The sequence below is a fragment of the Emiliania huxleyi genome (genome assembly GCF_000372725.1).
Source record: "Emiliania huxleyi CCMP1516 unplaced genomic scaffold EMIHUscaffold_314, whole genome shotgun sequence".
In the NCBI taxonomy this organism is placed as follows: Eukaryota; Haptophyta; order Isochrysidales; family Noelaerhabdaceae; genus Emiliania; species Emiliania huxleyi.
In genome coordinates, this window is record NW_005199649.1 from 128,978 (window position 1) to 139,355 (window position 10,378).

A 10,378-nucleotide genomic window follows, 5' to 3' on the forward strand; every position below is an offset into this window, starting at 1 on the left:
ACAGCGACCCCATGCGGGCCGCCGTCTCCACCGAGTCAGCCCTGGGCCCCCGAGGACCCCTCGGCTTGCCCTTATCAGAGCGCGGCTTCTCTTGCTGGTGGCCTCGAGCTGCGCCGCTTCGGCCAGGATCCCCTTCTTCAGCAGATCGCCGTGACAGGACTCAATCCTTCCCGCGCATAGGAGCACAAGATCCGTGCCGTCTCGAACCTTCATCTGTGCCAGTTCGTGAAGCGCCGCCGACCGTGTCCTCCAGAGTCGATCGGCCTTGTCGTCGAGGAACGCGTCGGCGGTCTCAAGAACGCGACCCTCACTGGTGCGCATCTCCCTCGCCGGCGTGGCCCAGTCGACTCCGTGCCGCGTCTCGCGGCAGCGCGCGCCGAGGCAGCATCACCCTGACCCTACCCCACATTGCATACGCCGCCCGGAGTGCCTCCGTGGCGCAGGCGCACCCTCCATGGTGCCCCCTGCGATCGAAGCACGTGCGCTCCCTGGCCCTCCCAGTCGTGAAGGGCGTCGCGGGCTCAGGGTGTCTGCCGGATCTACTGAGATCCACCCGAAGATGCCCAGCGGGAGCCCGGCCTCCCTGGCCGACGACTCTAACTCTCCCGAGGGCGAGGTTCGGGGAGGGGCCGCCCTCTCACGTCATGACGGTTACAACTGCTGTTAACGGTCGCGACGTGGTCAATATGTCGTGACAGCGGCTGCGAAACGACAGCAGCAACGACGGCAGCAACGATAGCTGGTGACAGCTGGTGGCAGCTGGTGACAGCTGGTGACACGCTGGTGACAGCCAGCTGCCAGGGAAGAGTGAAAGGCACCCAGGAGGAAGAGTGACAGCCATAGTGACAGTGACAGTGAAGCCAGTGAACGCCAGCGACAGGCGGTGACAATGTCAGCGCGGGACCCCGCGAGTGACAGCGACAGCGACAGCGACAGCGACAGCGACAGCGACAGCGACAGCGAGGCAGCGCCAGCGCCACAGAGCACATCGAGGCAGCCATAGCTCCCTAGTGCACAGGCACCAGCGAAGGGGTCCAACCGCCCACCCACCCATCTGTGCATTAATACCCCATGGACTAAAATAAGACACCGGTGTGCGTGGATGTAGCTCTGCACCGCAGCGTTTGTACGTCTCACACATTTTGCAAAACTCCTGCTCCTCTACCTCAGTGCTCAGAATTTCTCTGTGTAGGGCGAGCCTGCTTTCTTGTAGCAGAGCCGAGCTGTCTACATGAGAGTTCCTGATCAACGCCGCTTGTGGCTCGGCAATGGCCAAGAGGTTCAATACCCGAGGTGCTCAGTGCTCTGCGCGTTTGCTTGCGATCGTGGATTTCAAGATCCCCAATCCTCGCGATTGATGATTGACGCCGTTCGCTCGCGTGATATTTTCGAGCGGCAGATGAACCAGCGCTGGAGCCCATCACGGCACATGCTGGAGGAAGGAGGGCAAGGGTTTTGCAGATTCTGCGACTCACGCCCTCTGCTGCTGACCCCTGACCGTGCGTGGCTACTGTTGAGAGGGTTTCTCATGTGGCGTCGGCGTGCGAGTGAGCGGTCGCGCGCGCATGCGTGTATGTCTTGAGTGTCCTGTCTCTCTCGTTAGTGACACCACATCCCATTGTGACACTGTCCTGCGGGGGTGCTCATGACAGCAGCAATAACAGCAGCAATGACAGCAGCAACGACAGCAGCAACGACAGCTGCTGACACAGCTGCTGACAGCTGGTGACAGAGCTGGTGACAGCTGGTGACAGGTAGGTGTCACTGTCGCTGTCGTTTGCTGTCATGACAGCTCCCAGCTGTCGTGACAGCGGCTAACGGTCGTGACAGCGGCTAACCGTCATGACGTGAACTCTCCGTAGTCTCTTAGGTGAAGGATGGCAGCACTTGGCTCCTTCGACACCGCCAAACAGGCGGCCACCGCCTACGCCCACTCATCTGCCCAGAGCGGTGGTGAGGCCGATTGCCTCAACTGTCAACCAGCGGGTTGACAGAGGTCTCAACCATCAACCAAGTGGTTGACAGACCCCTTCAACCTTCAACCACGCGGAATGGCTGTTCACACACACCCCGCGCAAAGGTCTGAACAGTTAACATTCTCGGTGAACATTCATGTCGTCTTCTTTAGATGCTGCATTTGACGTGCCGTTTTTACGAGTACTTGCTTCAGCTACACGTGCGTGGATGGGAGAGGTGTGATGCCAAGCCCAGACGAGGAACGCTCTGACAAGCCATCCGCGAAGGCCCCCGCACGGGGGGTCCCGGCCGACGTCATGGTCGTCCGGACGCGGCCCTCCGTACACGGAAATAGCTTACCGCAGACATTACCGAACGCAAAACTGCTTACCAAAGGCAGATACGAGCTCAGCTCAGTGAAATCTAGCAGCACATACCCTCAGTATCCATAATAGTTAAGTCTGAAAAAGTCGGTCCGACCGCACAGAGCGGTCTGGCTGTCTGCAGAGGCCAGAGCTTCCGTCCGGGCCCTGAGAAATGTCGGAGGCATGTCGGCCCATGTTCGCGATTTTGATGGCGTTGCCCTTATTGCACGTGAAACAGACTGCACCGGCCACGCCACGCACCCTTCGCTTGTTCCCGGAGGCCAACTCGAACAGGTTTGAGCAATGGCCGCCTTCCATATCCATGCTCGACACGTCCGCCCGCCATCAAGTTGTACGTTGAGTGGCAACATGCAGCAGGAACTTAGTTGCCTCGAAGGCCGCCCTGCTCAAAGGCCGCCCTGCTCTCGGCATTGTGTTGTTGACTGATAGCACTGTCTGATCCAACCAGAAAGAGCCGTCGAAGAGCCGTCGAGCTACATGAGAAAGTCGTCGTGATGTACCAGGAAACGAAACTAGCGCCAAAATTGAGATCTCAGGATTGACATTAATTTCTCGCGCCTGCTTTCGCTGCTTGAGGCTCGCCAAACAGATCCTGCGTCTATGGCCGTGTGCAACGTCAAGTCGTTAACCGCGACAAGACCATCGCGCCAACCGCGACTCTGTTGCTTTTATGCGGCAGCATTCACCGTGACTCTTGCCGTGGATGGTTAGTGACCGCAATACTACGCCGTGAGCTGAGCTTCACCAGCCGCTCTTCCTTCCCTTGCCTTCTCTTGCCGTCCGTTCTCTGTGCGCATTCCACTGCATGCGGCATCACAAGCGTCTTCTGCCGGGCGCGCATCTGAACTCGTACCTGGTAGGCCATCGCTTTGCTGAAAGATCAGGCGCCTGAATGGCGACAGTGAGCGTCTCCTGCTTATGGATTGCGCTCGAGGTCCGAGGAGCGCAAGAGCGCGCCGCAGGCGAAGCGATTTTTGGCGGCAGAGCTCTTCCAGTTTATCTTAATAGTGATCAATCACGGCGCGAGCCTGCGAATAGGCCCCGGAGGCCTCAACCCCCAACGAAAGGGTTGACGGGGGGTCTCAACCGTCAACCAGATTTCAGGGGGGCCCTCAACCCTCAACCCCTCAACCACCGCTCTGGGCCCTCGGAGTACGAGCGGCCGCTGTTTATGGGCAAAAGAAACCGCGGCATTCCAGCTCCGCCTGGTGGGCCAGACCCGCCATTGCCGCGATGGCATGTGGCAGCTCCGTCGACGAGTTTGTGCATTACCGCGGCGAGCTGCAAAACGTGCGCTGGGAGGAGTCGCCGCTCGCCGGAAGCGCTCGCTGGACCGCGCTCCGCGCAGTCGCGGGCGGTGGTGCGCCTGCGCCGGCTGGCGCCAGTGGTGGTGGGTTTAGTTGCGGGTGGGACGACGTGGACGACGGTCCCGCGGAGGACGATCCGTCGTGGCACGCCTTTGACGAGCTGCGAGACGCGGAGGAGACCTCCGGCAAGCCCGGCGCGGGCGGCCGCAAGCTCACTCGGAAGGAGCGCGAGAAGAAGCGGGATGAGGAGCAGCTGCGCGAGGCGCGCGAGTCGATCCGCAAGCGCGGGTGGACGGAGAACGAGGTCAAGTGGCGCTCCTGGCTCGCGCGGCGCGGCCACGACGTGATGGTCAACGACTGGAACCTCTACCGCCACATCGACGGCGAGTGCACTCCGCCCTCACGCGACCCGTTCTGGCTCAACGCAAACGACAAGCCGCTCCCCGACTACGAGGCGGGCAACGACGGTCCGAACGAGGAGGCGGAGCCGCCGATGACCAACCTGATGGGCGAGGTGATCAAGCCCAAGTACGAGCCGCCGCGCATCCGCACCCTGCCGGCGCTCTGGTCGGACGTCGACGGCGCGCGGCTCGCGGAGGAGTGCCTTGGCCGGAAGGCGGAGGCGTACTGCTGGCGGCAGACGACCTCGATGGTGTACCTCGAGGTGCGGGTGCCCGAGGGCACGCCCGCGCGCGACCTCCGCGTCGAGATGCGGCCCTCGCACCTCCGCGTGTCTGTCGGCTCTGCGGCGCCGCTGCTCGACGAAGAGCTGCACATGCGCATCTACGTGGGCTCGAACGCGGACGACCAGTCCTCGGTGTGGGAGCTGCAGGACCGGCGCTGCCTCGTCTTCCACCTCGTCAAGTGGCACCGGCTCGAGGCGGGCAACGTGCGCGACGCCTCCCGCACCTGGTGGAGGCAGTGCTTTGCGTCGGAAGAGCCCTTCGAGAACAAGGTGCCGACCAACGCGTACTACGACACGCGCAAGGAGGAGAGGAGGTGAGGGCGCGACGCGCCTCGCACCGGAGCCAACGCGGCACGACGGCATGCGCGGCAGAGAGGGCAGACCAGAACATGGCCATGCCGAGAGAGCCCGCTGCGGAGAGCGAGGGGAGCGGACCTCTCCTCTCCACCCTCTCGGGGCCTGGGAGCTCGTCGAGAATCGAGATGTGCACCACGGTCCACGCAGCCGTACAGGGAGCCGCGCAACCCGCGCCGCCGACGAGGCGTGCCCGTGTGTGTTGCTTCGATGCGAGCCCGAGGCCGGCGCGAGGCGGCGCGGGCGCCCGGGGGCCCGCGCACGCACATACACATACTGTAATTCGATTAATAATTGCAGCATGCAGTAAAAAAGATCTTCAAAGAGAGATGTACAATGAAGTGTGTGAGTCAAGATAGGCCAAACAGAGTCGTCCCTCTCACCCCGCTCAAAGCTGCACTTCGCGCGGCGTGATAACCCGGTCAATCATGCCGTACTCGAGTGCCTCCTGCGCCGAGAAGAAGTTGTCGCGGTCGAGGTCGAGCCGCACCTGGAGTGGGTACGCAGGGAGAGGGAGGGGGAGGGGTGAGAGCCTGTGGCGGCGCAGCGGGTGGCGGGCGGCAGCGCGAGGCGGCGGCGGCACCTTGTCCTTTGAGTTGCCCGTGAGGGTGGCGTAGTAGTCGACCACCTTCTCGCGGATGGCGAGGACGCGCTCCGCCTCCACCTTGATGTCCGACGCCTGCGCAAGGGGCGGGTGGGTCGGCCCCTCGCGGCTGCGCCCCCCTCCAAGCCGCCCCCCAGCGCGCCTGTCCTTGGATGGCCGACTGGCCTGTCCCTGGCTGGTGGATCATGGTGCGCGAGTGCTGCAGCGCGAGCCGCTTGCCCTTGGTGCCGCCCACCAGCAGGAGCGAGCCCATCGAGGCGGCGAGGCCGATATTGATCGTCGAGATGTCGCACTTGACGTGCCGCATCGTGTCGAAGATTGCAAAGCCTGACGTGACGGAGCCTCCCGGCGAGTTGATGTACATTGACATGGGCTTGCTCGCGTCCTCCGAGTCGAGGTAGAGCATGACACCGATGAGCTGGTTGGTCAGCTCGTCGTCGATCTGCTGGCCCAGAAAGAGGATCCGCTCGCGGTAGAGCCGGTTGTACAGGTCGACCCAGTCGGCGGTCATCGCGCCGGGTGCGCGGTACGCAACCTGCGCGGGGCGTCCGGAGCACGCCTCGGCGGAGGGGCTGGCGCGAGCCTGCGGCGTGCCGGCGGCGGGGCGCAGCCGGCGGGGCGCAGCCGCGGAATGCTAGGGGAGGAGTGCACCTTTGGCACCCCAATCGGCATCATGGGCGCCGCGCGCGCAGCACCCACTGTTGCCGCTGCGCGGCCGAGCGGATGCACCGCACGGAGGCCGTCGGTGCACGCCGCTGACAGCAGCAACAATATCAAGCGCATGCGAGGAGTGGGTCGGCGCAGGGATATCCTCGCTGCGCGCCCGACAGATGCCCTCGCTCTCGCGGCGGCGGCACGGAAATTTCTTTTTCTTCCTACTTTTTCCCAGTATCGGTCCAACGCACATTTTTGTTTTTCTTCTTTTTTCTTTTGCGAATTCGTACACGAAATTCCAAAGTTGGCCCCGGCAAATCCGGTCGCATCACACGCATGTGTGTATGCCGGCCTGTGACACTGTACAGCGCGCGCCCATGACTGACAGTGTTGTGGCGGCCAAGGCCGAAGCCCTCGCCGCTGGGTCGGCGGAGCGCTCAGAACTCGCGGCGTCCGAAACTGTCCGGTGGGACACGTCGGCAAGAGCAAACGCACGGCGCTGGCTTCAGTCCAAAGTGAGCAGCATTGAGACACTGGGGGCCTCCGTGGACGACTCCGAGGAGTCGCAGGACTGCAGCAGCCCCGGCCGAGGAGCTCCCCTCCTCGGTCTCCGCCAGATCATAGCGGAAGGCTCGGAACGCCTTGCGAGTCGCATCTCACCCCCCGGCCGCCGCGCCGCACGGCGGGCCAGAGCGCTCGAGCTTACGTGCACGCTTGTCAAGGACCGTGGCCCGCTGGGCTTGTCACTGCACAGCCTGCCCTGTGGCGGTGTTGCCGTCGGCTCCTCCGCCCGCTCTGCTGTTGTCCGACCTGGCGACACAATCACCGAGGTGAATGGTGTGCCGGTCATGAGTGTGGAGCAAGCTGCGGCCGCGCTGCACGCTGTGGCGCCCGGGGGCGACATTGTGATTGCCCTGATTCGCCTCGAGGGCACCAAGCGGCCGTCATCGGACCACTTGCGCGAGGACAGGATATGCTTGTAGGGAACGTGCATTGGTATCCAGAGGTGGCAGCCAGGACTGGGCTCAGGATGACGGCGGAGAGGTGGGCCCAGCCTGGCGAGGTACTTCCAGCCTGCTGTGGGAACAGCTGACGCAGTCTCGCCGAGTCTCGGGTTGACTCGGCCAGACAAAAACCCCGAGAGGCGTGGGAGTACCTCGCCAGGGCCCAGCGTGGCAGCGAGCGCACTCCCTGCGCGTGATAACTTGATGGTCGAGATATCTCTGTGCGGTACCTAAGCACGTTACGATCGAACAAATTTGCACGTTTTGCATTTACCAGTTTTCCTGCTAAAGAAAGAAAGAAAGAAAAGTCACACAACCCAAGGGAGGGATGGGAGAACGGCACGCCGCCACCACACAGGGATTTTAAGGAGAGGAGGGTGTGATGCGCTAGCCGTCACCCACCCTGGGGGGTCTGCCTCCTCGTATCTCTTTTCGCAGTCTCTCGCCGCTTCTCGCTGCAACCTTCATGCCACCTCGCGGCTGTCCCACTCTCGTCGTTCTCTCCCTTGTCACTTCCCCCTCTGTCGCGTCGTTCTCTTCTGCCTCGTCCTGCGACGCCGCCGCCTGCCAGTTTTCCTGCTAAAAAAAGAAAGAAAACAGGCAACCCAAGGGAGGGATGGGAGGACAGTTTTCCTGCTACCTGCAGTGAAACAGGGGTTCGTGTTTCTTCATACACCCTAACGCATCGCGGCTCTCCTCCAAAAGCGTGGTCTGGTTTGCGCAGTCGCACTCTCCCGAGTGGTTCGCGGCCTTCGCGCGATGGTGTCGGTCAATGGCGCGAACAGTGGGTTCGAGAACAAGTTTCGCGAGTTCCTCCAGGAGCCCGAGACGCAGGACGCCATCCGGAAGGATCAGGCAAAGGAGATCGCGGTGATGCGGAAGATGGAGGAGATGGAGAAGCTGGAGGAGCTGCAGGGCCAGCGGGAACAGCTTGCGGTGGCGCTGCAGGACCTGCCACCAGAGGCGCAGCGCGTCGTCTACCCCATCCTTCGGCTCAAGATGGTGCAAAACCTTCTCTTTGCGACGCTAAAGGAGACCCGCAAGGCAGGCACCTCCTTCGTGCACGCTGTGCGCGACCCCGCGCTGATGGGGATGCTGGAGCGGATGCGCGACGAGCTGCGCAACGATCCCGAGAACGCCAAGCGCATCGAGATGGAGTGGTTCCACAATGTCGGCATGTGCGCCGAGGACAAGGTCAAAAAGGCGCCCAAAAAGGAGCGCGGCGTGCTGCCCGCAACGCAGATGCTGCCCATCATCCAGTCGGGCGCGCAGCTGCGCGTGAACGGGAACCACAAGTTCCGGCAGGGCAAGTACAAGGAGGCGCTCGAGATGTACATGCAGGGCTGCGTCGGGTTTGAGCTCTACCAGGCCACAAACGCTCAGGACCAAAAGCTGCTCGACGAGGCGCGCTGATGCCGCCGTCGCCGCCGCCGTTGCGCGAGGTGCCGCCTGCCCCGCGCCGACGCGCTGCGCCCTGCCGCAGGTGCACGTCGCGGTGCGCAAGAATGTCGCCGCCGCCGCCATCAAGACGCGCGACTGGACCGTCTGTTTGCAGTCGTGCGACACGGTGCTCGGCATCTGCCCCGAGGACACAAAGTCGCTCTACCGCCGCGCGCTCGCCAACTGGCACCTGGGAGAGGTGGAGGTACGTCGCGCCGCCCGGGCTGGCCCTAGGGACGGGGGGGGGGGGCAGCACACCCTGGGCCCGGAGGCGCTGACGCCGTGCCCCTCTCCTTTCCACTCCTCTCCACTCCTCTGCCCTCCACTCCTCCGCCCCGCGCTTCCCACCCCTCCGCCCCACTCCTCTCCTCCACCCGACTCCGCCTCCTTCACCCACCGCCTCCAGGCAGCCACGACCGACTTGGAGTCGATCCTGCGCAGACCCGTCTCGGACTACTCTGCCCTGGCGGAGAGCAGCGAGGTGAAGAAGCTGGCGCGCTCGATGATCCGCCAGATCGAGGCGAGCGAGGAGCGCGCCGAGGCGATGGAGCAGCGCATGGCGCGCGCGCTGACGGCGACCATCCCTCAAGACGTGGACGAGCGGTACCAGGACGAGCCCGAGCTGGCGCTGGAGGACAACACGGAGGAGGAGCTGCCGCAGGCGCTGCGCGACGCGCTGCGCGCGAGGGAGAGAGCCCTGCTGGAGGAGAGCCTCGAGGAGGAGGGCTAGGCCGTGGTGTGGTGGCGTGGCCGGATTTCTTTCCGACCTTGCCGGGTTTTATTTTAAAGGCCCACTCCACGCCCCCTTTCGACTTTGAGCAAGTGTCGACACTTGGCCGCCGCTGCCTCCTGAGCACCCCCACGCCGGTTGGCGCTGCTCTCCGCCCACCAGCCGGCCACAGGCCGCCACCCTGGCCGGCCGGCGTCGAGAGAACGGCCAGACTCGACCGACCGGGTGTCGCGCCGCTGCCTGCGTCTCGCGCCGCTGTAGCAGCGCCAGCGGCTCGGCCGCGCATCCTTCACACACGCCGCCACGACCAAGCTGAGCGGGCCCAGTGTCGAGGTCTGGTGCGAGCTGCATGTGAGGGGCGGCTTTGGCCACAGCAGGTCCACCAGACGGATCTCAAAGCTTGCCGTCGGCGTGCTGTCGTGGCGAGAGCCGAGACCGCTGCAGAGGAGCCGAGTGCAGTGACGATCCAGAGGCTACCAGGGCCACCAAGTGGTAGCCCTTGCCCATTCTGATCAGGGCTGTGCTTTGGTGGGGTTGTGCTTGAGCATGTGTGAAGTGGGAGTGCGTGCCGGCGGTGTCTGTGGGTGAAACGGGCGTGAGTGAGGCCGTAAGAGCCGTGGTATGAGCCAGAGTGGGCTTCATCACCCAAAATAAGGACGGTTTGGGACAGCTCAGACTTGGTACTGATGAGCCTGGGCCAGGAGGGCGACAGAGAAGGCGAGGTGGTGAGCTGGGAAGCCGCTTCATCGGCACCTGGACGTGTCGCGATGAACTGCCGAAAAGTACTATTTGCGGCTATTGCTCAAAACTTCGGGAGACAAGGCCTACATATTATGACTGAATCCTTGCGCCTGGTGCATGAGGGCTGCGGGTCGGGACATTTCACGGTCGGTGGCGCCGGTGTTGGCCTCCGGAAAGCCCTCGCAATCGCCTCGGATGGGGTCCACCGGAGACAATCTCGAGCCCTCTCCGTGGCATCACGAGCCGGTGTGAGCTTGCAGACCCAAGGTAAGTGCGGTCTGGGACGGCTTAGGCTTGCTACTGATGGGCCTGGGCCAGGAGGGCGACAGAGAAGGCGAGATGGTGAGCTGAGACGCGGAGAGTCCTCGTGGTTACCCCATCAAATCGAAAACGGCATATGAGACTGTATTGGGGCTGACCAACTTCCGCGAGCGCTTTCTGAGTATCTGGTCGCGGCCAGCTGATCAGGGGTCGCGGACTAAGAGTTTTCTATCTCTGGACCCCCAGGGGATCGTGG

The 10,378-nt window shown here is 63.3% G+C and overlaps 4 protein-coding genes across 4 annotated transcripts; 3 read left to right on the forward strand and 1 right to left on the reverse strand.

Annotated features, from left to right (window-relative positions):
* Nucleotides 1-3,575: 3,575 nt before the first annotated feature.
* Nucleotides 3,576-4,652, forward strand: EMIHUDRAFT_116942 (hypothetical protein; the record flags this gene model as incomplete). Its single annotated transcript, XM_005774339.1, has 1 exon — nt 3,576-4,652. One exon carries the CDS (start codon nt 3,576-3,578, stop codon nt 4,650-4,652), a length of 1,077 nt encoding a protein of 358 aa, XP_005774396.1.
* Nucleotides 4,653-5,004: 352 nt separating this feature from the next.
* On the reverse strand, nt 5,005-6,031 carry EMIHUDRAFT_368559 (hypothetical protein). Its single transcript, XM_005774340.1, has 4 exons — nt 5,944-6,031; nt 5,454-5,827; nt 5,272-5,401; nt 5,005-5,178 (listed from the first exon to the last, which is right to left on the reverse strand). Exons 1-4 carry the CDS (start codon nt 5,965-5,967, stop codon nt 5,077-5,079), a joined length of 630 nt encoding a protein of 209 aa, XP_005774397.1. The 5' UTR covers nt 5,968-6,031; the 3' UTR covers nt 5,005-5,076.
* Nucleotides 6,032-6,323: 292 nt separating this feature from the next.
* Nucleotides 6,324-6,929, forward strand: EMIHUDRAFT_240734 (hypothetical protein; the record flags this gene model as incomplete). The annotated part of the gene is made up of 2 exons (XM_005774341.1): nt 6,324-6,461; nt 6,669-6,929. 2 exons carry the CDS (start codon nt 6,324-6,326, stop codon nt 6,927-6,929), a joined length of 399 nt encoding a protein of 132 aa, XP_005774398.1.
* Nucleotides 6,930-7,709: 780 nt separating this feature from the next.
* EMIHUDRAFT_240735 (hypothetical protein) lies at nt 7,710-9,120 on the forward strand (the record flags this gene model as incomplete). The annotated part of the gene is made up of 3 exons (XM_005774342.1): nt 7,710-8,297; nt 8,434-8,595; nt 8,797-9,120. The coding sequence occupies 3 exons, from the start codon at nt 7,710-7,712 to the stop codon at nt 9,118-9,120; spliced, it is 1,074 nt and encodes a 357-aa protein (XP_005774399.1).
* Between the last annotated feature and the right edge of the window lie 1,258 nt (nt 9,121-10,378).

Coding starts and splice junctions, on each gene's coding strand:
- EMIHUDRAFT_368559 (XM_005774340.1), bottom strand. CDS start 5,967: ATGATGCCGATTGGGGTGCCAAAG. Junction 5,828..5,943: donor TGCCGATTGGGGTGCCAAAG/GTGCACTCCTCC, acceptor CGCCCCGCGCAG/GTTGCGTACCGCGCACCCGG. Junction 5,402..5,453: donor CACCAGCCAGGGACAGGCCA/GTCGGCCATCCA, acceptor AGGGGGGCGCAG/CCGCGAGGGGCCGACCCACC.